The sequence below is a fragment of the Chiloscyllium plagiosum genome, unplaced genomic scaffold (genome assembly GCF_037043375.1).
Source record: "Chiloscyllium plagiosum isolate Xiang-an unplaced genomic scaffold, Cpla_swu_hap1 HiC_scaffold_11, whole genome shotgun sequence".
NCBI classification, from domain to species: domain Eukaryota; kingdom Metazoa; phylum Chordata; class Chondrichthyes; order Orectolobiformes; family Hemiscylliidae; genus Chiloscyllium; species Chiloscyllium plagiosum.
The window spans coordinates 38577247-38602636 of NW_028270149.1; the positions used below are offsets into that span (position 1 = coordinate 38577247).

The 25390-nt window shown below is 40.1% G+C and overlaps 1 protein-coding gene and 1 pseudogene across 3 annotated transcripts in view; one reads left to right on the forward strand and one right to left on the reverse strand.

Annotated features, from left to right (window-relative positions):
* LOC122557296 (uncharacterized protein C8orf48-like) overlaps nucleotides 1–25390 on the forward strand; it is a 90324-nt gene that overhangs the window by 30768 nt on the left and 34166 nt on the right. For all 3 annotated transcript variants that reach the window (XM_043704842.2, XM_043704845.2, XM_043704844.2), the window contains exon 3: nucleotides 50–199. In XM_043704842.2, coding sequence (XP_043560777.1) covers nucleotides 50–199 — 150 coding nt within the window. The remainder of the gene's footprint in view (nucleotides 1–49; nucleotides 200–25390) is intronic.
* Nucleotides 13245–13935, reverse strand: LOC122557462 (RNA-binding protein with multiple splicing 2 pseudogene; annotated as a pseudogene).

Sequence of the window (25390 nt, forward strand, 5' to 3'; positions counted from 1 at the left end):
TTGCAATCATTTAAATACTTATTTTTAAAGTACCTATTGATGTTCTTAGAAACAAAAGAAGAATTTGAATGCTGTGAAGACCCTGAAGACTTACAAGCAAAACAAAAATTCATAGAAAAACATCTTAATATATTGAAGAGAAACAGGTTTGAATCTTCTCCACACCATCTAAAAGAACAGTATATGATTTCCCGTAAAGGTAAGACATCTGATAAAAATTGTTTAAATGTATAATTTAAAGTGTTTGGTAATGCTAATTTAAATCAGCATGTTACTTAAGTGATAATATTCAGAAATAAAGGATGTGAGTGTAATGTTTAGTATTTTTTGAGTTTTGTATTCATGGAAGTGATGGATCATAATCCATTTTGAAAGCCAACACCTTCATCAAGTTTACTCAGATCAGGTGCATCTTGTTACTAAGCATAATGAATTGTCCACTGCTCCTAATCACTAAGGACTAGATTGAGCTTGCCCCAAATTTCATTCATAGTTGTTACAAAGAGAATTATTGTTACTCCAAACTGGACCGGTACTGATAGATGTCCAACGTTCACATTATTTCAACAATCAGTTCCTCTAAACAGTATTAAGTCTAGGATTTAGCAATCGAAGTGTCACTGGTGGAAGTAGCCCTGGAGTTTATCTAGGTAAAGCCCTGGCTTCTTTGAAGTTATCTTGAGATGTTCTTTGCAGCATCATAATTTTCTGGGTAGAACCTTAGCACTACAAATGACTGTGTTTAGTTTGATTGAAAGATTAAAACTTGTTAAATTTTACAAATGACCTCAACCTACTCCAATTGTTCCACTTCCATTATTAATGGAGGTGATGGGACAAGAGGCAGTCTGCCCCAGAGGATGGCACTGTTTGTGGGTGAGGAAGAGTAGGATTGCTTCCCTCAGACCCAAACTCCTATCCATCAGGCCTTTCTCCTTATAAAGACATCTTGGTTGGATTGGCCCTCCACTTCATGATTAGATATCCATCTCCTGGCATAGGAATTAAACCTCCTCCACCTCCAAGTTCAATGATTCAACTCACCCAGTATCCCAGAATCACAAGCATTTGCAGATTTGGGGTTTGGACCAGTCTGGTCCTGTGGTTTACGCTGGGTCTTTCTTGATCACCTGGATAACAGGCTTATCAGTCAGGCTGACTTCCCGGTCAGAAACCTATGAATGATGAAAAATACAGATGGGAAACCTGCCCTTGGAAATCTTGCCGTGCCTACACAATCAAATGGTTACTGTCAAAGTCTGTGGTCATTGTTTTCTAACTGTAAATTTAATTGAGGATTTCATTATATAGTGTAACTGTAATGTTTCAAATGACCACATTAAATACATAGAAATAGTTGTGGTGTAGTAATATACTGAGACCATGTTATACTGAACATTGTGACAACCCCAAAGCAAGATTAGTTCTTTATTTAATGTTCCTGTCAGTGGAATAGGCTAAGCAGATTTTGAGAGTTCTTTGATATCCATCATTTTTAAGGCATTTGCTCAACTGCTTTCTGGTTTTCCACTCCTCAAAGTCATTTGCCATTTCCAAGCCTAAAGGCAGAGCTGTCATCATCTCATAGGGGAATGTTAGGAGGGCATTAACTAGTGCAGAATCTGTCAAATTTCTTAAAATGAAAGGAAGCTGCATTTTTATTGTCTAAATTTAATTTCTTCCTGTGTGTAAAGTATTGAGCTATAAATAACAAAAGCAGCCAGAGGAAATTAGAGCACTTGTTAAGCGGGTTGTCAGTTGCTTATTTAAAATGTCCTCGATGAGTTGGTTGAATTTTGTGATTTGCTCAGTGCAGAAATAATTTGAAGTTTACACTTGTCTATTCACATCTACTGTAAGTTTGTGATCTGAATAAGCTGCCAATTTCTGAGACTGCCGGTTTTATTACAACACTGATTTATTAGATGGGTTCTTAGCTGTCATATTTTCTCCAGAGCCCACAATTCCACTATTATTATGACACAGCTCATCAAATATAACAGTCCTCCATAAAGCTGTCGATGTCAAACAATGTCAGAGTCTGTCGTGTCACAGCCCATGAGCTCTGTGACCTCAGAGCTTCAGTTCAGAGCCCCGATATATTGGATCCTGGTGTCACAACTCTTGTCCTGATCTCATGCTGGAGCCTCATTTCAGTCTAATGCCAGAAAAGGTGACAGGTTTTGATGTTCAAGCCTCATATCAGGACACTTTGACAAACCCCCATGTGAGGACAGAGCCAGGGCTTGATGTGAAGCGCTGAAGTCCAAGCTCACAAAACTAGCTCCTGCTTATTTCTTATGCTTGGGAGTGTATTTAAATGTTCCTTTTTAAAAAATTTGTTCTTCAGATGTGGGTGTTTCTGGGAAAGCAAACAAATTTCACCCATCCATAAGTGTCCTTGAGCAGATGTTGATGAGCTTCCTACAACTATATGACTTTTCAAGGCATTTCAGAGGGTAGTTATGAGCCAGCCACATTGCTGTGGGTCTGGAGTCACATTTGGGCTTGGCTGGATAAGACTGGTGGATTTCTTTCCCTGAAAGACATTAGTGAACCAGAGTCTTTTGTTTTAACACAATTTGGTAGATCCATGATCATAATTAATAAGACTAGCATTTTACTCCAGGTTTATTAATTAGTTGAAATTAAATTTGTCCAGAAGCTACGGTGCAATTTGAATTCTTGTCACCAAGGTGTTTGTTCAAGTCTTCACTTTACTTGTCCAGCAACATTATCATTATGTAATCTTTTGACATTAGTCTTAGAAATGATTAAGCTAAAATGAAATTGGGTTTGGTATACTGATATTTGACATTAGGAATACTTGTCCAACATCAGCAGTTGAAATGTGCATTGGGCAGTATAGCAACAAAAGCCAGTTATGTGGCCCACCTGATATTCTGTCACTAGAATGAGTAACAAAGAGGCTAAAAGAAGGTGGATGATGTGATAGTGCCCACAATGGTTTACTACCCCCTTGAGTTTAATCTGACAGCAGATGACTGTTTCATAACAAGAGTTTGGACTGACATTAAAAGGAGTGATCTGGCATCGCTGATCTAATAGCAAAACCTATTGGTCTGACACAGTAGTGAGTGGCTGGAGGTAGCAAGCCATATGTCATTTTGTATATATTTTCTTTATCATCAGATCTGTCACATCTGGATACATTTTTGCTGAGAACTCTCGTGTTAATGAGCTACATAATGGTATTGCACAGTAATCTGAGGGTTGATCCACAGATTGGGCGATATGTTGAATACACTTAAAGTGTTAGATGCAATGCAGTATCAGATATAATTTCAACAAATAAATATAAAATATTGCATATAGGAAAAGCTCTTTGAGTAATCAAACAGTTTAGGATGATATAGAAAGAATTCTCAGAATGCAGTTAACATTCATACGTCCAAATATTGCCAAGTAGCCATCAAAAAGGCAAAACTACAAAGTTTAATTTCGAACTAGTTTAGAATTGTTTAGTGCATGTGACCAGGTCAGATAAGGATACAAATTTTTGTCATGGATTTCTGTTTTGCTTCTATCTTTCCCCTGCTCAATGCTACACCACATTTCTGGCCAGATCTTCTCAGCTCAACTTCTTCAGAAGTGTGAAGCCAGTAAGTAGAGTTTGATTGGCCTCAGTATGAATACAAGCTTCTTACCTCATGCTGAGAAAATGTGGCTACCCTTTCTTATGATAAAAAATTACAGTAACACTTAGGGATTTGCTTAGTCTCTTCCACACTCTCAGGAGTTCCTTTACAGGGAATTTTCAGCTGCACTCAGGGCTATTTCCTAGTCTCTGATGCTGTCAGCCTGACTCCCACACTGTATGGTATGCATATGCCCCAATAATTCCCATTGGTCTTTCCTATGGTCTGCGGCAGTTGGGCTGTGTACATGCCCTGCCTTACAACATACCAGTCTTCTTAGCCTCAGTTTTTCACTCAGCACTATCGTTTTTGTTTTAAGGAGTATTCTTAACATTTCCAACTATCCTATGGTGCTTAGTTTCCTATAATTTTCTCCAGTTCTACCCTTTCCAATTGCATTCAGGTGATAATGGGATCATTCTTTGAGAACATGGCTTTGTGGATCAGCTGATAATAAGGGACCTGGCATCTGCCTGGAATTGGTCACTTTCTGTTCCTCTCGGTGACTTCTTATTAGGAAGTGTTGGAACTTATGGCATTTTGGAACTTATGGACAATTACTTTGACAGAGGTTTTTGTTAGTGGCTTCTGTCTTAAGTGAGATATGCACTGGTCAAAAGCAAGCTGCTAACCCTTTCAAATTCCACAAATGTCTGATCAGGCAGTTTCTTGAGGATCCAGAGTCTGGCCACTTTAAATACTGTGCAACTCAATCAAAACCAAGAAAGAATGTTTCTACGATCAATTTTAGAACTTAATTGACAGGCTTTGGGGAATCAGGAACTCACCTCCTGACTCCCCAAAGCCTGTCCAACATCTACAAGGTACTAGTCAGGATGTGATGGAATACTCCCCACTTGCCTGCATGGGTACAGCTCCAACATTACTCAAGAAGCTTGACACCATCCAGGACAAAGCAGCTCGCTTGATTGGCACGATGTCTAAAAGCATCCACTCTCTCTAAGACCGACGCTCAGTAGCAGCAGTATGTTCTATCTAGAAAAAATAACAGTACAGCACAGCTACAGTCCCTTTGGCCCTCTAAGCCTACACTGCCACACTTTGTTCTTCCTTACTAAAACTGTCTTCATTTACAGGATCCGTATCCCTCTATTCCCTTCCTATTCATGTATTCGTCCAGGTACTTCTTGAACGCTTATATTGAGTTTGCTTCCACCACCTCTTTTGGCAGCGCATTCCAGGCATTCACCACCCTTTGTACGAAAATGTCTCTTGTGCATCTCTTTTAAACTCCCCACACTCCTTGAAATTATGTCCCCATGTAATTGACTCCTTTACTCTGAGAAAAAGCCTCATAGTTGCCACTCTATCCATGCCATTCACAATCTTATCCTTCTCTCAGGTTGTTGTGAAGGTGTGGGTGTACTGTACCTTTAAGAGAGTTCAAAGCTGGTAGAGCTACTTGACAGCACCAAGTGTTTCCAATAAGATACAATGTAACAGGTGCTCCCGTTATTGGGGTAGCTGGTTGCCTGGAAACTACAAAACAGATTCGAATTAGGCCAATCAGTTTAAATTATAGCCTGAAAAATACCAAACTCCGTCTAATTGAGTTTAGTATATTGACAATCTTAAAAGCCAATGTTACAATCTGATGCTTTGGGGGTATAAGACCGGGGCAAATTGAACAGTTGAGAGGAGAATTGCCAAGCTACCAGCATGTAAAAAGACTGCCTGAAAAATATTTCTCTTAAAAGTATCCCTAAGAAGAAGAAAAGAAGACACAGGAAGATCCAAATAGAAGAAACAAAAGCTGCCTGGTTTTGAGATAAGAAGGTTTGTTATATAAATCTTAATTGGGAGTTTTATCAGACTAGTATTGTGGAAGGGGAAGGTAAATGACAAGTTAGAGGACAGAGTTTAAAATAGTTGTTAGCTAAGTATTCTCTATTATACTTTAAGAAATAAAGTTGTTAATTTTTACTTTAAATAGTTCTTGGCCTCTCAAATTTTCACAGATTACTGCGCAGGATAAATCTTTTCTGTATTGCTGGTTTTAAATTAAGCATGAGAATTTCCCCTTGTGTCGCTGTCAATCTTCTGTGATCCAATGAAAATAAATCCAGTCTATCTAACCTCTCTTCATAGCTAAAACCCCCCATACACAGGCAACATCCTGGTAAACCTTTTCTGTACCTTCTCCAAAGCTTCCACATCCTTCTGGTAGTGTGGTGACCAGAACTGTATGCAATATTCCAAATGTGGCCTAACTACAGTTCTATAAAGCTGCAGCATAACTAGTCTATCCTTATACTCAATGCCCCTTCCAAAGAAGGCCAGCATGCTATAGGCCTTTTTTACTACCTCATCTACTTACCCTTCCACCTTCAATGGTTTGTGGATCTGCACACCCAGATCCATCTGCATATCAATACTCTTAAGGGTTCTGCCATTCACTATAATTTTCATCTGTACTTTCCAAAATGCATCACCACACATTTGTCTGGATTAAACACCATCTACCATTTTTCTGTCCATGCCTCCAACTCCACCAATCTTTGTATGATCCACAAACTTACAAATTAGACCAGTTATGTTTTCCTCCATATCATTTATGTAGATCACAAAGACCAGAAATCTTAGCACTGATCCCTGTGGGACACCATTATTTACAAGGTGCACTGCATAAGTTCACCAAAGATCCTCAAACAGCACCTTCCAAACCCATGACCACTCACATCTTGAATTACAAGGATAGCAGGCAGATGGGAACACTACAACCTTCAAGTCCCCCTCCAAGCCATTCACTGTTTATATATATCGCTTTCCTTCACTGTTACTGTGTCAAAATGAAAGAATTCCTTCCCTAATAGCATTATGGGTCAACCCACAGCAGTGGACTGCAGTGTTTCAAGAAGGCAGCTCACCAACTTCTCAAGGGCAACTATGGATGGGCCAATAAATTGCCTACATTCCACAAATGAACAAGAATAAAAAAAAGTAGTAGGTACCTCACATTATGGCCACCTTGAAGATTGACTCAATGATATTGTCATGGGACACAGTTAGATTCCTGCCCCTCAGTTTGAGCTGTCATCACTCAAACTCAGTTCCCTGTTGTTTTTCTTGAAATTCGCTTTCTCTTCTATCCTTTGCTTTTTCCTCTTTCCATTTCCCTCTCTTCCTTGCTCTTTCCCTTTTTGTTGAAATTCTCATTTCCTCTGATCCATTTTTATCATCTCTACTGTGAATATATCTTTTCATTGTTTTTATCTTCCACCTGTAAATTGTTGGCAGCCTCTTTTTTAAATTTTGGGTTTCCTTGCTTTCATGTGAAGTACTTATCCTGAGCACCTGGCTAAACCTTTTAACCTCTTGAGGGACAGAATTTTTAATTCATCTAAAGTAACTTACCCTAATTCTGTTTGGAACGTACTCACATTGAATACAGACATTTCTATACTGTAGCAATGATAACTCTAGAAAGTGCTTGTTTTTTTTAAGAAACAGTTGATTTCAAAGTAACAGCTTAACTACCCTAATTCCTTCATTTTGTCTGTGAATTAAAATCATGAACTTGAGCTCCTGATTTGTTATGACCAGTCCCTGGATGAGGTTTCTGAATTTGACCTAGTTCCAGGAGGGATACCGTAAATATTTGAATTCCTGGATGAAGAGGGTTGAACTGGCTTCCCTTCTTTATTCACTCACCTCTCAGCTGGTCACAAAAAGATTAATTTACAATATGATCTCTTCTGGATATTTTCCCCTTCGACCAAATAAATACAGCCAATGTAACCAGGCTTCTTGAATGAGCGAGAAGTGAGTTTATTAGTTACTAAATACAAGAAGAAATAATAATGCAACACATATGCACACAGATTAAGAATAAGAAGTGATCCCAAAGAAAATATGAAGATTTTAAAGTATGGTACATAAATCAATTTCTGAGTTGTTTGTGTCGATAGTAGAAAACTTACATACATTACATTGGATATTACTGGTAGTTTTGATGTAGGTAGCTGAATAATCAATTTTGAGACTCTTGGCTTTGAAGGTCAATTGAAATTCCATTCTCCAGGCTGTTTGGAAGCACTCAGAGTGAGAGAGTGTCTTTTCACTTCCTTTACCTGCAATACAGGTCTTTAATAGCTATGCTTCTAGCTGTGACCTTTACACTCACTAGGACATCAGCCATTAAGACAGAACAGGGGTGAAGCTCAATTTTAAGGCCCTTTTTTGCATAATCCTGGAAGGATAAAAGATTGGACTTGTCTGCAGAAGAAGGCTTCCTGCTGAGAGGGAATTGGATAGTCAGCCTCTTGTCTCTTTCCTTTTCATCTTTTCATTTGAAGTTTCTCTGACTCTCTACAGGGTGTGACATGTCAGTATTTATCTCTAAATAGGCACTGAATTTACATCTGCAGTCACCTTGGCTGTATTAGTCCTCTTTTCAAGTTTGATATGCCCATAGGTGGTCTGCATTCTGGTCTGCAATCATTACAGTGTCTTCAGTCGTATGTCTGGCCCTCACGGTGCACTGGATGCATTCAAGCTCTAGATTCTATAGGGAAGTTCAAAATGATTCCACTTACACTGGTGAGCAAATATTACAGAAATACAAAAGTATAAAGATGTAGAAAGTTAGATCAAACACTACTTCAAACTAAATTGTGACAGTTTAAACATGCACAAAGTCAATTTAAATGTCAGAAACCTTTCCTCCACACAAAACATAATGCATATGTAGAATTGACATTTTTAGGCAAAAACTATCTGGAGTAATTGAGGGAAGTGTGTGATACAGTTGGTTACAGATAGGATACAGTTGGTTCTGTAAATGAAAATATCTTTTTTATTTCTATCTATCTTGTGATCCTCTGGTAGTAAAATATACCAGTCAGTGAGCATAAACCACTCTCAGACAGACTTTGATACAAAGGGATGCTTTATAAGTGGTAAGTACATTTGTATCACACACAAGTGGCAGGCACTTACCATCCCGAGAATAGAGAATCTAACCATTGCTCCATGGCATTCATTGGCAGTATATCACTTATGCCCGAAACGTCGATTCTCCTGTTCCCTGGATGCTGCCTGACCTGCTGCGCTTTTCCAGCAATACATTTTCAGCTCATCACTAAATGACCATCTGTCCAATACTTTAGGGAGTATCGTTGACCAGAACTGAACTGGATCACCAGTGATCAGTACTGTAATTGCAGGAAAAAGTCAAAAGCTAGGAATTCTGCACTTCCAAACTCTCTAAAGTTTGTCCATGATCTACAAGGTATAACTTAGGAATGTGATAGAATACTCTCCATTTGCGTGGATGAGTACAGCTCCAACAAAACTCAAAAAGCATGACACCATCCAGCAGAAACCGCCTGCTTGATTAGCATTTTCTTTGCCTCCAGTGCACTAGCATGGTAATGTGTATCACCTGTTGATGTACTAAAGCAATTTACTTTGATAGTACCATGCATATTAGTAACTTCAGCCTCCGAGAAGGACAAGGACAGCAGATGCATGGTACCATCTCCAAGAATCCTTCCAACTCAGTTGGAACTATATTGCCATTTAATCACTGTTGCAGGATCAAAATCCTGGAACTCCTTTCCTAATAACAAACTAGATTTACCACCCCATCTTGGATTGCAGGGCAAAATGGGATGGGATATAAAACCAGTAATACCTTCATTCAATGAAAGAACATAAAGTTTTTTCTTAAAGTTTGTGAAGAGGATTTTTTTTAAAATCACATCTCTGAGCTATTGGCCTTCTGAGTGTTTGCAATTCTTAATGAATTATGTAGCTTGTTAGTTGGTGCTGAGTTTGAGATTGACTGGTAGCAGTGATACTGATGGCCAGGTTCTGTCGGTTGACATTATCAGATTAACTTGGCACAGTTTCAACAAGAAGAGTCCCAGGTGCAGTTTGATTGCTAATGATAGTAACCATGGAAATAGGCAAATTTTAATAATCATTTCTAAAGGAGGCCCATATGGAGCTCTGATTAATTTTTGGAAGCATGTGAGATGAATTAAAATTGATTACATCACTAAACCAAAATGAGTGATATTTATAATGCTCTTAGTCTCATTCTGCTCTGAAAGAATATTTACAGAATCTGTCGAAAGAAGGAAAACATTTATTAAAACTCTATTTGAGAAACATGTTAAAATAGCTTTATCCTACCGCAAGGCTGCAAGAGAGATCATGTGACATTACTTTCTGTGGTAATGTATACTATGTCTCATTAGCGTACCACACAGTCAGACCTAACCTGCTGTCCTACATCTCTTTCCCAAGTCTCTGATTCTACACATTGTATAAGATCTTCCATCAAGTATCTGACTTCAATCATTTTTAAGGGAGAAGTTTACAAAACTACCAGAATATATTCTTCATACTGCTGGAGGAGATTGAGAATTCAATTCCTTTGTGTGGTCTCCCAGATTCTACTAGGCAGTGGGAGAATGAGTAGATAACTCCAGTTCAGTAATCTAATCATCGTTTGTACCTCGTAATGAACGCAGCATCCTTGGTCTGTTTGATGATGTTGATATCTGCTTTGAATGTGCAGAAGGTTGCTTCTGTGTAGAAGGATGGCATGGTGGCTCAGTGGTTAGCACTGTTGCCTCACAATGCCAGGAACTTGGGTTCGATTCCTTCCTCAGGCGACTGTGTGGAGTTTGCACATTCTCCCCATGTCTGCACTTGGGTTCCTTTGGGTGCTTCGGTTTCCTCCCACAGTCCAAAGATGTGCAGGTCAGGTGAATTAGCCATACTAAATTGCTTATAATGTTAGGTGCATTAGTCAGAGAGAAGTGGGTCTGGGTAGGTTACTCTTCGGAGAGTCGGTTTGGATGGTTGGGCCGAAGGGCCTGTTTCCACATGTAGGGAATCTAGTCTAATTTAAAAAACTTAGTGCAAATCATTACAACACCCTGTTCATTTTTTGGTTTAGATTAAGTGGGTACAGTGGTCTTCAGCCCAAAGTGACTCTTCTGGTTGGAGTTCTAGTAGGTTGCATGCTTTGTGACATTTGTCATAGTTACACATCTGACTGGAATGCTCGTCATTTTCTTTATCTGTCACTATCTTCAAGTTATCATCTTATAGAGTTAGCATGAGTCTATGTAGAAGAGTACTGAGTTGAGTTCTCACTCCTCTTTCTATAATGTGCTCACATGGAGGATTTGGGAGTTGAAGTTGAGCAATCACTCAAAAGTGCAAGTTGGATCTTATCATTATTCTTCATGCTTTCATTGTACATACCTATCTTTTAGCCAATTTGTTGACTAAAGAATACCTTGGTGAGCTAATATTGTGGATGAATCTATATGATGCTATGAACTATTTAAAGATGTCATTGACAAACTGACAAAGATGGTCAGAGTTAATAATGGTCTGGTATTCCATAGGTTGCAAAGATCTTCTTTAGTGATGTAATCATTGCTTCAGATGCGTCACCATTCAGTTGCTAAATGTTTGCCCATCTGAGTAGTTTATTGGAATCAAGAACATTTTAAACATTGCTAAAAGAAGTTAAAATTTTGAAGCTTTTTTGTCTTGCACACATCAGGACTAGGCCACAAGAAACAGACTTGAACAAAGTGACACCATTTTATGCAGCATCAGAAAAGGGTGCTAATTGGTTGGGCCATCAATGGCATGGAGATGCAGGAAGAACAGTTTCACTGTCAATCTCAATTGTCAGACAGGAAGGTAGATTTTGATTGTTCATGGTATTGCCATAGGGATACACCGTGATGTCTATCTCCATGACCCATTCTTTTGAAAAAGTGCAATGTATATATGATTTATCTTAGCATCTGGGCACATGCAAATGCATTCGCATTTAAATTAGTTTCTCGTGTAGCGATTGGCACAGTCCAGGTGATTTAATAAATGATTTCCAGGAGTAAAAATACTTCTATTGGTGGATATATTTTTCTGAGGCTTACAAGTATGGGCTGATTGAGCAGAGTTCGCAAGCTGGTGCTGCGAATGGTCAGTGGGATAGTAGTTTGATACAGTCCATCAGCTATAGGGACATATGACCTAAAAACCTGGTATCACATTAGCATTGAAAATTATATATCACATTTGTGTGGTAGGCAAGATGCATTTTTAGGCTTGACAGCAACATCTTGTAGATGGAGGAAACAACTTATGAATTTACTGCATAGTAGCGACACGAGACAGCTAGCTTCTTTTGTTGTTCAAATTTAAATGTGAATTAAGTGTCTTATACAAGAAGTAGAAGGCGACTTAAACATCTCAGCAGCCCATGAATGTGATTTATAAATTCCTCCTCTCTTCCAAGCTGAAGCATTTATTACTTTTCCCCATCTTAAGCAGGACTGTGCAAAGGCTACAAGTCGAAATATTTCTAAAAGCATGCTTTTAACAAAGGATTGTGGGTGACCAAGATGTGGTTGGGTCGAGTATATCATTGAAATGTATCCAGTATCATGGTTAAATTAATTTTGAGTCAAAAATAATCTGTGTAATGGATGTAATTATTTGTTAGGGTTTAACCAATAGAAATGGAAATAGACTTTCACATCAGGAATACACACAGTTTTTCTGTCACATTTGTTGTCTCCTCTCATAAAGCATTTACTTTTGTTGGATCAATTTCTCTATTTTCTTGCTATTCCTTATATCTGCAGCCTGAGTATTTAAATGCAACAGCACTTTCAGCTGAGCTTGATCTATCCTCAATCAATCCTTGATCCAATCCTCAGCCCTTAGACCAACATAAAATATAATTGAGGTGGTTGGAAGTCAGCTCCATGACATCTCTGCAGGAGTTCGTCAGGGTGGTGTCCTAGGCCAAACTAAGTTTCTCCCCTTTCTGGAGAGTCCAGAACCAGAGGGCCTAATTTTGGCATAAGAGGTTGTTGCGTTCCCTTGTTGAGATTCTTACATGCTTGATGCAACTGCAATATGCCCACTTCTGTGAACAACCATGATTTATTTTAGCAAGTATGAGCTTTTGGAGGGTCACTTAACAGTTCGCGATGCTTGCAGAATGTGTCAAGTGAGGTTCCCTGATCAAGGGAACTGTCCTCCCTTTATACAGGGTTTTACATCACAGTCAGTCATGCACACAAGGCACAACCCCCTGCCACTCCCCCAGAGTCACATGCCACCCAAAAACAATGTAAAGTGATTTGATTATTTCTCAAAACAATGTATGATTAGGTGATTCCTTAAAACTGTGTGTGATTAGGTTATTCCTTAAAACTGTAACTTTCACAGAGTATGATTACTTCCTGCCTACAAGACAGAAAAAAGCACTCTCCCAGGACATCCAATGTCTTACATGTCAGCAGAACAAATTAACCCTTTAACATATCATTCCATGATAACCAACTAAATGGGGCTGAAAAAGGCATTACCAGCTTATTCATAAGAATCTGACAGCCAGTATTTAAGCAAGTTATTGACACACAACATAGGATGGTTATAACAACAAGAATTACTAGCCCATGCAGTAGATAGGAATTCCCAGGATTCCATGTGGAAACAAAGTGTTCACCAATAAAGTTCTTAAATCAACAGCCTTAAATGACCACTCCAGCCCCTCCAAGTTGAATGGAAACGAGTGAGTTATTGAAAATCTCCTTCAATAAAGTCCAACCTGAACACAAAATCCAGTCTGTCGTTGCTCATCACTCCGTGAGAAATCTGAATTCTTGGATAAGGGCAGTTAAATACTGAACAAAACTGATGAGTCTTCTATCTTTGCGGAGACGCTTCAAATGGAGGATACCAGCGCGTCTGAGTATGAAGTGCAGCAGTTGCAGTTGCAGCAGCAGAGCAGGTGAACGCAGTATGTGGAATGGCAGGGGTCAGTTCCCTATCCCTGGGATAGGGAGCCCAGGCCTCTGGGGATGCAGCGATCAGTGCTGTTCCTGCAAGGTTGTAGGAGTCCCGTGCAATGAAGTGTGTTCCCAAGGCAGGGTGCATATTTGTGGGGTTAGGTGTAGCCGTCAGTTTGCTCTTGGCAATCTTGGTGTTCACCTTTGCAAATTCCAACCAGAGAGTCTGACGATGTTTGGGATCAAACTGAATGCTATTTAATGCATTCTTTGTTGCTTCTGCTCCCACTCTGCTGTCAAATATAACAAAGCCAACTGGCTGCTTTGATGTTAGCTTGATCAGTGACCCTTCATATCCGTTACATGGTCGAAAGAGAAGGTAAAGCTCACATGGTTTAATATCCATAGGAAAGCCACTGACAAAAAGCGTATGGACCCTCCTGTTCACCGTTATTAGCTTCATCACTTTTCGTGCTCATGACTGGGGAGTAGATTGAATCTATTGTGTCCCCCTAATCCAGGCAGGCGGTGCTGGTGCTGGGAGAGCAGGATAGGTGTGATATGTTCCAGGATCAATTGTCTATCAGAAGCACTGAATAAAATTCCCAGGAATATGACCTGGCACTGAGTGTGCAATGGATAACATTTCCAGGGGGCAGGGTAAGTGGAGTAGAACTTGGATCAAGTTATGGAGGGGCGAGCGGTCGTCCGAAGGCATACTTTACCTGTGAATGGAGAAACTTTAGAGACAAGTTTAGCTGCTGAAAGTAACTTTGCATTTCCTGTCTCATAATATCTAAGTCTACGTGGGTGGGTGGGTCTGTATTGGCATCCCAAGGGGTCCTACTGGGTCAGCCGTAAATATTTCTGCCTCTGGCAGTCCAGTGGTCGAGTGTAGGGTGATCCTCATGTGACACAGGCCAAAGGCAAGACCTTCAACCAGTTGAGGCCTGTTTCAGACATCAACTTAGTTAGTTTGGTTTTAAGAATCCCGTTCGCCCTTTCCACTGTTCCTGCTGCCTGAGGGTGGTAAGCACAGTGGAGTTGCTGCTGGATATGCAGCATCTCACAGCTCATTGTTAATTTTCCCTACAAGGTGGGGGCTATTGTCTGAACTAAGCTGCCAAGGCACTCCAAACCTCGGTATGACCTCTGTTAGGAGTAATTTTACCACTGTTGAGGCTTTGTTATTGGTAGTTGGAAAGGTGTCAATCCCTCTGCTAAATATATCAATAATAACAATGCAATACTTATAACAATGTACATGTGGCAATTCAATGAAATCAAGCTGAATATATTCAAATGGGCTAGCTGGCAAAGTTGTTTTCCTTGTTACGCATCGCACACCTTGACTGGCATTATTTTGCTGACATGTTAGACGTGATCTGACATGCTTTTGAGCTGCCTTGGCCTGTCAGGGGGTGCCACCAAGTATGCAATGTGATATTACTCATTCCTTCCTTGCCAAGGTGGGTGTCAGTATGAAGACAGTCAATAAGCATTGGTAAAAAAGCATCAGGTATACACACGTGGTGAACTGGAGTGATCCAGGGGCCTTTTGACGCAGAGTGCGAACATTCATGCATCTTCCATGTTTGTTTTTTTCTGGATCGGGGCAACCCCCTGTAAATGTTGCATAGTGACAATGTCTGGTACGCCTGTTGTTTTTGAGGCAGGTGATTGATTTAGTGTCTGCCGGTTCACAGAGGACACAATAGAATTGCGGGCTGATGCCGCGTCTTTGGCAGTTCATCAGCTCTGGCATTGCCATTGCCAATGTTCGTATTGTCCATTACATGGGCAACACATTTGATTATGGTCAATTGCTTGGGGAGGAGGATGGCTTTGAGGAGATTTTGGACGTATAGTAAGTTCTAAATAGGTATCCCTGAGGAGATCAGAAATCTGCATTGTGACCAAAGCTGGTCATCAGTGTCATTATTTTAAAACATTATTGGCAAACCAGACATGTCAGGAGGTACCTCCATTTTATTCCCATCTGATAGTCCGGCTTGGCGTTTTAACTCTGATTCCTATTTTGCCTCTCCTTTCTCAGCTTTTCCTGTTTTCCTTTATTCATATCATAATCTTCATACTGACTCTTCAGCGCCTGCCAAGACTTCGGGTTTCCCTCATGATCACACACTCTAATCTTTGGCATGCATTATTCTCCCAGTTGGCCTGTTTAGATTTGTTTGTTATTTCCTCAGCGGTCTTTCTCCATGCGGATATTAAAGTTTTCCATTTAGTCCCCGTATTATGCTTCTAAATTGCCTCCTCTGCTTTTAAACATGTATCTATGTCCCAAGTTCCTCCCATCAGCCAAATTTTATTTTACAACCTTTTATTTAAAAAGCCTGACCGGTGCCTGAACTTTTCCTCATTTTGGCGGTCATCCCGGCATAACTGATACAAAGGGGTTCCAACACCCGACTTATCCAACATCTGTCTCATTTTTTAAGACTCAACTTCCTAACTTACCTTGATATACTAGTTCAGTGTCCTCAGTCTCCACACCCACTTCAGTGTCCTGACCTTCACGTGTGGATTTCCCTCTTAACGACCCATCCAAGACAGGGTGATTGAGACAGAGGCAGTCATTATCCTTTATCTTATGTTCTGGGGCCTCAAATCCCACTATTAAGGGACTCTAACCTCCAAATTCCAGGGGGACTCGAACTTCGCTGGGATGAACTCGTCAGCATACAAGTGCGTAAGTTCTCTCAGACATTCGGTCACTACAGAGTCCTAGGGGATGAGGGGTCCACTAAGTGATAGGTTAGTCAGAGAGATTGAAGTAAATCTTACCTAGTGGGCCCATCCGTCTCACGTTTCCGTCACACAGGCGATCACTTACTCAGTCCACCTAGAAGCTCCATATATGTTGGAATCCCACTCTCATTGCCAAATGTTAGGTTCCCTTCTTGAGATTCTTACACGCTTGATGCAACTGCAATATGCTCACTTCTGCAAACAGCCACGATTTATTTTCGCAAGTACAAGCTTTTGGAGGATCACTTGGCACTTCGCGATGCTTGCAGAGTGTGTCAAGCGAGGTTCCCTGAATAAGGGAACCGTCGTCCCTTTATACAGGGTTTTACATCACAGTCAGTCATGCACACAAACCACAACGCCCTGCCACTTCACCATAGTCATGTGCTACTCAAAAACAATGTGAAGTGATTTGATTCATTCCAGAAACAATGTGTGATTAGATTATTTCATAAAACAATGTATAATTAGGTTATTCCTTAAAAAAGTGCATGATTAGGTTATCCTTAAAACTGCAGCATTTACAGAGTATGATTAGATAGTCACTTCCTGCATACAAGACAGAAAAACACACCATCCCAGGATATCCACTTTCTTACATGTCAGCAGAACAAATTAATACTTTAGCATCTCCAGGTCACCTATTTAAGACAAAGATAAGGAGGATTGTTTCTCACACTGGGTTGTGATCCTTTGGAATTTCTCTGCATAAAGGCTGTCGAGGCTGGGTAATTTTATTCAAGGCTAAAATGGACAGATTTTGAATCAGTAATCTAGGGATAAGGCAGGTAAGTGGAGTTGAGGATGATAAGATTGGCCATGATCTCATTGAATGACAGAGCAGACTCAATGTCCTACTTCTATTTCTATATCTTGTGCTCTCCTTGAAAGCAGCATGGACCTATTTACACAATATTGTCTGCATTGGTTCAAGGCAGTATAGAGTCATAGAGCTGTACAGCATGGAAACAGACCCTTCGGTCCAATTCATCCATGCCAACCAGATATCCACATTTAATCTAGTCCCATTTGCCAGCATTTGGCCCAAATCCCTCTAAACCCTTCCAATTCATATACCCAACCAGATGCCTTTTATATGTTGAAATTGTACCAGCCTCATTGCCACCTTTGCAATGGCAATAAATTTTGGCACAGCAGCAAACTGACATCCCAAATGTTTCTTTTTAAAAAACTTATCACTTCCCAGCAGTTGTTGCTGCAGATGGGCATGTGATTCAAAGCTGATGTTTCCCTGTTATCCTAGCTCCAACTTCTGTCTTAGCTGAGATAAACAAGATTAGTACAAACTAGGAACTGAATATGGGATTTTCAAGTCGATATTGCTTAATATTATTTCTGAGGGCTGTCACCTGCAATTATGAAGCTTTTTATGCAGGAATAGAAATCAATAAACTTACCCACACTGCACCAGTAACGAATGTGGATATTAATGGCATTTGTGTGAATTTTTCAAATGTAAAGCCAATTGAAAAACTTTAGAACAACATGTTTTGCAGAAAATGCTGGAGTATGTTTAAAAAAAAGGAAGAAAAAATCCCCGACAGACTATTTCTGTGATTCACAAAACCTTAAAAATGAATTAAACATTGCACTATCTGGTTTAATTTTTAATGTGACAAAAGAAAAATTGAGAATGTAACTTGTGCATTAAATTCAGATTGAGATAATTATCTCGTCACTTATTTTGGTGTGATATGTAGGACCTTATTATTTGCAAATTGGCTGCTGTGTCTGCCTACATTTATATTAGCAAAGTTGAAAAAAAATTGCTTACTTAACAAAGATGAGATTTTGCTTTTGAGATTTGTAAAGTGACCAATGAACATAATGTTCATACAGTAACGTGATGGGAAAAGCCATCTACTTGCATATATCATGTCTGCAAATTACTGTTTGTGCATGAGATTATTTTGTGGTGTCGTAAATATATGTACATGGCCAATTTTGGCAGCTATAGTAGCTAAACTTGGCTGGAAAGTTGATATTAAACATTTGAATGAGAACTGTAATGGTATTTTGAAGCATTTTCACAGCTCTGATAAGAATTGAAGAACCATCAGAAACTATACTGGATCATTGAAAGATGCCCAAGTACAGATTAAAAGGATCTCCCTGGTTTATGACTCTATGAATAAAATGAACACTTTGCAGAGTGATGTTCAAGTGACAGCATTAAGAGCTGCTATTAGCAATGTATTATTGGTATTAAACTAGATAATTCTATCATCTTAGGTGGAATGGGGAATATGAAAAACCTAGGAGAAAGTGAGGACTGCAGATGCTGGAGATCAGAGCTGAAAAATGTGTTGCTGGAAAAGCGCAGCAGGTCAGGCAGCATCCAAGGAACAGGAGAATCGACGTTTCGGGCATAAGCCCTTCTTCAGGAATGAGGAGGGTGTGCCAAGCAGGCTCAGATAAAAGATCGGGAGGAGGGACATGGGGGAGGGGCGTTGGGAATGCAATAGGTGGAAGGAGGTTAAGGTGAGGGTGATAGGCCAGAGAGGGGGTGGGGGCGGAGAGGTCGGGAAGAAGATTGCAGGTCAAGAAGGCGGTGCTGAGTCCGAGGGTTGGGACTGAGACAAGGTGGGGGGAGCTCATAAGGGACTGCATCATAGGAAGGGTGCTGTCTGAAGCTTTCAGAATTTTTGCTGTCTAAAGAGGACCTCACATTTAGCAAAAACATTTTATCTGTAGGGGCAGAGCCAGAGAACTGACTTTGGCTCCGATTCATTAATCAGAGGACTACCAGCCCACCAGTAAGGAAACAGACACAAAGGATTCCCATGTTTGCTTATTGAATACATTGTAAGTGGAAAGCTCCATATCAATGCCAACTGAGTGCCATTCATCTATATGGGAGGCTATTTTACGTTGATTTGCGAAAGCAGTAATAAGATTTCCATCTGTGGGATAAATGTTGAAAGACTGACCACTTTGATCTGGAGCTGAACAAGAAGGACATGCTACTGAGGAAGAAGATGCAATTTTCTTGGGGGAAGTAGTATTCCCACAAAATAATTTTTGGTATGGAGATACCTCAGTTAATGGCAATAAAACGTCTTTTAAATTGGAGACAGGGATGGGTGTATCCATTCTTTTGGATGCGTCACTGGTTGAAGCTTCACCTTCATTGTTCATTCAAACTCAAGGTGCAGGATAAAAGTGTGAGGCCAGATGCAAATTATACATTACTATAATTGGAGAGATCACTGATACTCTGCATGTCATTCTTAATCAGCATTGTGATGTATTAAACATGCATGTGTGTGTATAGCTTTGAATATTCTTAATTAATCATTTGCAGCAGAAATTGAAGTTGGCTCATTATGCTGTGAAGAAAGAACATTCCTCGGAGTACAAGTGAATATTACAAATTGTTCTCATTTTCTGTGAGGAAAAGCTGGTTAAAAATAATAAATGCATGCTGTAAGAATGATGATGTTCAGTCACATGGTGACATTTTAGGCCTTAATATGCTTTTTCAGGCAAGAGCAGAAGAGAATGAAGTTGTTGAAGAGGCAAATGACCTGTTGGTAACCACCACCAAAAAAATTATCCATGGAGAATGAGATGCTAAAGTCCAGATTGGATCAAGCCAACCTTAAAAGTTTGTAGGTTATTAATCCCATATGTGCAAGCTGAAGTTCGTAATTGAATCTGATCAGCATAGAAGCCCTCGAGTTTTTTTTTCAGTGATGGAACCGAGAAGAGGCCCAAATTCCAGGACTGATGGAGCTAAGTAGAACCTTAGAAAACCTTTAAACCAAGTATCAAATAGAACTTGACATGCTACATTTGAAGAAGAGTTAGAGGCGTTTAATTACTTAAAGGAAACGGCTGAACTAAACTCCAGGTATTAGCAGTCACACACTCAAGCAGCAGGAAGGAATGCACATGTTAGAAATGGTGCAACAAACTAATGTGAACATATTGCAGTAGAGGAATCTACAAATGCTACTCTAATTGCAGTGAATGAAATCTTTGAATAGATCACAACTGCATCGAATGGAAGTCTGACGGTATGGAACTACCTGAAGCAGTACTGACACCAGCTGTCCTTTGTATTGTCATCTTACCCAGGATAAAAAGCAGAAGAGTATGAGAAAGAGGATTTCAGCTCATTGTCTTCATTCTTGTGTTTGTTTGGGTCCTGGAGGTTTGTTTATTGAATCAGTGTTTTTGATTAGTCTTCACTGTCTTCACATTCAGGTCATAGTAAGTATATTAGCTGTTGTGAGAAGCTGCCATCTCATTCCAACATTTGTTAGTATTCTAAGAAGATGATCAGAGACCACATTCATCTTACACATCCTCTAAGGGGTCTGAAAACATTGTTAGCATCAACCTCTGGCAATAAATGCTTGGTGGGAGTGGGGAGGAAGTGGAAGTAGTTTGAAAGCTGTAAATAGTTAATAAGCTGAACAGTGTGCGGGAACTTGGTTTGGGGGGGGAGGTGCGGTGGCGGAGTGGGGAGGTATAAAGTGTTAACTGTACCAATACTCTTGGCAACAACCTGGTAAATCTTGGCATTCTCCAGGACTCTCAATGCAATTTCTGGAAAAATGTGATGAAGGTTTATGATGTAATTAGTTGGAAGCTTGGTTATAACGTAACGGTGAATGGGGTTTTCATTTTCAGTTCTGTGAAGGTGACTCCAAAGGTCAGAAACTAATTTTATTAAAGGCGTTTCAAAACAGCATTTTGAAGAAATTATGTGAATTATATTGGATAGCTTTAGCAAATACGGTTAAGGAGAATCCAAATGGTTTTCACGAATAGGGCCCCTCAAAGATCAACAAGGCAGCCTTTGTGTGGAGCTGCAGGAGATGGGGGAGATACTAAACAAGTATTTTGCATCAGTGTTTACTGTGGAGAAGGTCATGGAAGATATAGAATGTGGGGAAATAGATGATGACATCTTGAAAAATGTCCATATTACAGAGAAGGAAGTGCTGGGTGTCTTGAAATGCATAAAGGTGGATAAATCTCCAGGACCTGATTAGGTGTACCATAGGACCCCCCCCGACATTGCTGGGGGGCAGGTTGTTGGAGGGAATCCTGAGGGATAGGATTCTCACATATTTAGAAAGACAAGAACTGATTAGGGTAGTCAACATGGCTTTGTGCATGGGAAATCATGTCTCCTAAACTTGATTGAGTTTTTTTCCTAAAGTAACAAAGAGGATTGATGAGGGCACAGCGGTGGACGTGATCTGTGGGAGACTAGTTAACAAGGTTAGATCTCATGGAATACAGGGAGAACTAGCCATTTGGATGCAAAACTGACTTGAAGGTACAAGACAGAGGGTGGTGGTGGAGGGTTGTTTTTCAGACTGGAGGCCTGTGACCAGTGGCATGCCACAAGGATCGGTGCTGGGTCCACTACTTTTCTTCATTTGGATGTGAGCATAAGAGGTATAGTTAGTAAGTTTGCAGATGAAAACCAAATTAGAGATGTAGTGGACAGTGAAGAATATTACCTCAGATTAAAATGGGATATTGATCAGATGGGCCAATTGGCTGAGGCAGATGGAGTTTAATTTAGATAAATGTGAGGTGCTGCATTTTGGAAAAACAAATCTTAGCAGGACTTATACACTTAATGGTAAGGTCCTGGGGAGTGTTGCTGAACAAAGAGACCTTAGAGCCTTGAAAATAGAGTTGCAGGTAGATAGGATAGTGAAGAAGGCATTTGGTATGCTTTCCTTTATTGGTCAGAGCGTTGAGTACAGAAGTTGGAGGTCATGTTGTGGCTGTACATGACATTGGTTAGGCCACTGTTGGACTATTGTGTGCAATTCTGGTCTCCTTCCTATCGGAAAGATGTTGTGAAACTTGAAAGGGTTCAGAAAAGGTTTACAAGGATGTTGCCAGGGTTGGAGGATTTGAGCTATAGGGAGAGGTTGAATAGGCTCCGGTTGTTTTTTCTGGAGCGTTGAAGGCTGAGGGTTGACTTTAGAGATTTATAAAATTATGAGGGGCATGGATAGGGTAAATAGACAAAGTCTTTTCCCTGGGTGAGGAAGTCCAGAACTAGAGGGCAAAAGTTTAGGGTAAGAGGGGAAAGATATAAAAGAGACCTAAAGGGCAATGTTTTCATGCAGAGGGTGGTGCATGTATGGAATGAGCTGCCAAAGGAAGTGGTGGAGGCTAGTACAATTGCAACATTTAAAAAGCATCTGGATGGGTATTTGATTAGGAAGTGTTTAGAAGGATATGGGCCAAGATCTGGTAAATGGGACTAGATTAGGTTGGGATTTCTTGTTGGCATGGACAAGTTGGACTGAATAGTCTGTTTCTGTGCTGTACATCTCTATGGTTCCATATCATGCATAACTACTCCTGGGATTGTCATAAAATTATTTGAACTCCTTAGTTTTCCTTTCTGACCAACTCAGGTTAACAGAAAAAAAGACTTGTTTCCTGATTGTGACAGGTCAGGATGCTGCCATGGGGATGTAGCAGATAGCAACATTTAAACCAATCAGAATCTACCTGCCTGATCTGAGCATCGAGATTGACAGTTAGCTGTTCTGCTGCATCTTCATGTCAAAGATGGCCTAACCAATCAACACACTTTCCTCATCTGTGGTTCTTTCTTTCAAGTCTGTTTTAATGAGTGCAAGATGAAAAGCTTTAACTTCTTGTCTCTTTTTAGTAATACTTCAGTTTTGTACTACCAAGCATATATTAAATCTTTGTTTCTACCTGAGCTTGTTTGTCTGGGTGCAACCATTAAGAATGATGTTTACTCAGTACAGATTTCCCTATATTTACGGAATGATTAGCGAAGGTAGTACATCTGGTCAATCTGTCCAGATTTTCTTGTATTTCCTCAGTAACTTTATTATATCTTTCCATTGTTCTTCCTGTAAATATGGAAGCCATCTAATGTCTAACTGTCCCACTGTTTCTAAATTGGATAGTCAAATTATGGGAGGTTCACTTAGCAAGCTGTCTGCCACTCATTCTACCTTACTCTTGATGTCTCTGTCATCATGTACTACCTGACATACATGCGCTCCCCTCCAACGATATCACTCCAGTGTGTTTTTATGACGTAATTGATACTTCTGATAATCAGGAGTATCTATCAGATAACTAGATACTTTATTACTCTCTGGGACACCCGCACCAATCAACCCCACCGCCCTGTGGCCCAACATTTCAACTCCCCCTCCCACTCTGCCGAGGACATGCAGGTCCTGGGCCTGCTCCACTGCCACTCCCTTACCACCCGACGCCTGGAGGAAGAACGCCTCATCTTCCACCTCCGAACACTTCAACCCCAGGGCATCAATGTGGATTTCACCAGTTTCCTCATTTCCCCTCCCCCACCTTACCCCAGTCCCAACCTTTCAGCTCAGCACCATCCTCATGACCTGCCCTACCTGCCAATCCTCCTTCCCACCTATTCACTCCACCCTCCTCTCTGACCTCTCACCTTCTTCCCCACCTCCATCTACCTATTGTACTTTTAGCTACCTTCTCCCCAGCCCCAGCTCCCTCCCATTTGTCTCTCCACTCCTGAGACTTTCTGCCTTCATTCCTGATGAAGGGCTTTTGCCCGAAACATCGACTTTCCTGCTTCTTGGGATGCTGCCTGACGTGCTGCGCTTTTCCAGCACCACTCTTATCTTGACTCTGATTTCCAGCATCTGCAGTCCTTACTTTTGCCTATTCTTCTGTGTACTGGTGAATTTAGCTTTCTGAGGTTTGACCTTGCAAACGCAATGATACCCATACCTTGTCTCCTGCTTGAAACGTTCTAGTTGTGTCATGTTTGTTTGCCCATTCTTTAATTTTGCCTGTGAATTGCAACTCTTTGGCCCTCATCATGAGTTCTTGTTATAATAGCTGTTGATTTTTTAAATTCCTTCACAGAAAATGATCTCACTTGTAGGTGGTTTCAGCTCCTATCCACCTTTCAAATGTAGATTTAATCAGGCTCTTTCCTTAAATTCCTAAACTTTTGCCTATATGCCTCAGACGTTAACTCATGTACATCCAGAATAGCCTTTTTTTCATTATCATAATCCCTAGTAACCTCTTCTGACAGTGCTAGATAAATCTCCACAAACTTTGCTAGGATTTGTATGAACATAAACATGTTAGTGACTTTATGTTATGATTTTCTTCTTCAGAGTCCTTATCATCAGAGGTCTCCATTGTTAAATGTATAAATTTAAGAATTTTTTGTCTCTCTCTCTCTTTCATTTCTAGTTCAAGCTTCTTAATTTTGATTTCCAGTGTTTTCATTTCAAGTGGCCTTTGGAATTCCTCTCTCTGACTTTTTCATCTCATCTTCATGTTCAAGCTGCTTTAACTGCAGCTTAATATGAATTGATTCTGATATTTCATTACCCATATTACCTTCCTTCTGCATTTCTACAAAACACAAATGATGTGCAAGCCTTTCGATTATTTCTGCTGCCTTAGCCCTGAAAGGCAACTACACTTCCAACTTAAACTGACTTTTGTGATCTTAAGTTCATCAGGAAAAGCTCTGCCACCTGCAGGATGGCATTAGCAATTTCCAGTTTCTTTTTTTAAAAAAAGTTCAAAATTAGGTTCTCCCTTTAATCCTTATCACTTACCTACTTCACGCCCAAATTTCCATTGTCTTTTTTTCCAAAATCAGCTTGGAAAAAGCCCGCAATCTCTCCTCATAACCCATTGGGAATGTGTTGATATCCAGCACAACCTGCTCCCAGGACTGTCTTATAAGTTAAAGATTTAATCAACTTACAGTCCATTTTCCTGCTTGATGAACTCCGATTAAAAGAAAACTCCCCAGATTCCTACGCTTAACAAGAAATTACTGTTTATTACAAATAAATCAGTCCGCCTGCAGTACGCCTTCTGGTCAATGCCCACAGCTCAGAGGAAGTCCTATTAATTCTTTCTCTTTGTTTCCTGTTTGCCATGCAGTTTCTTTATTTTATGTCAGTACACTACCCAAAACCCAATTTTACATGCTAATCTCTTAACAAAAACCTCTAAGTCCAAGTAAACCACATCTATCGGCTGTCTTTTATCAACTCTATTAGGTACATCCTCAAAAAATTCCAGTAGATTTGTCAAGCATGACTTACCTTTTGTAAATGCATGCTGGCTCTGTCTGATCCTGTCACTTGCTGT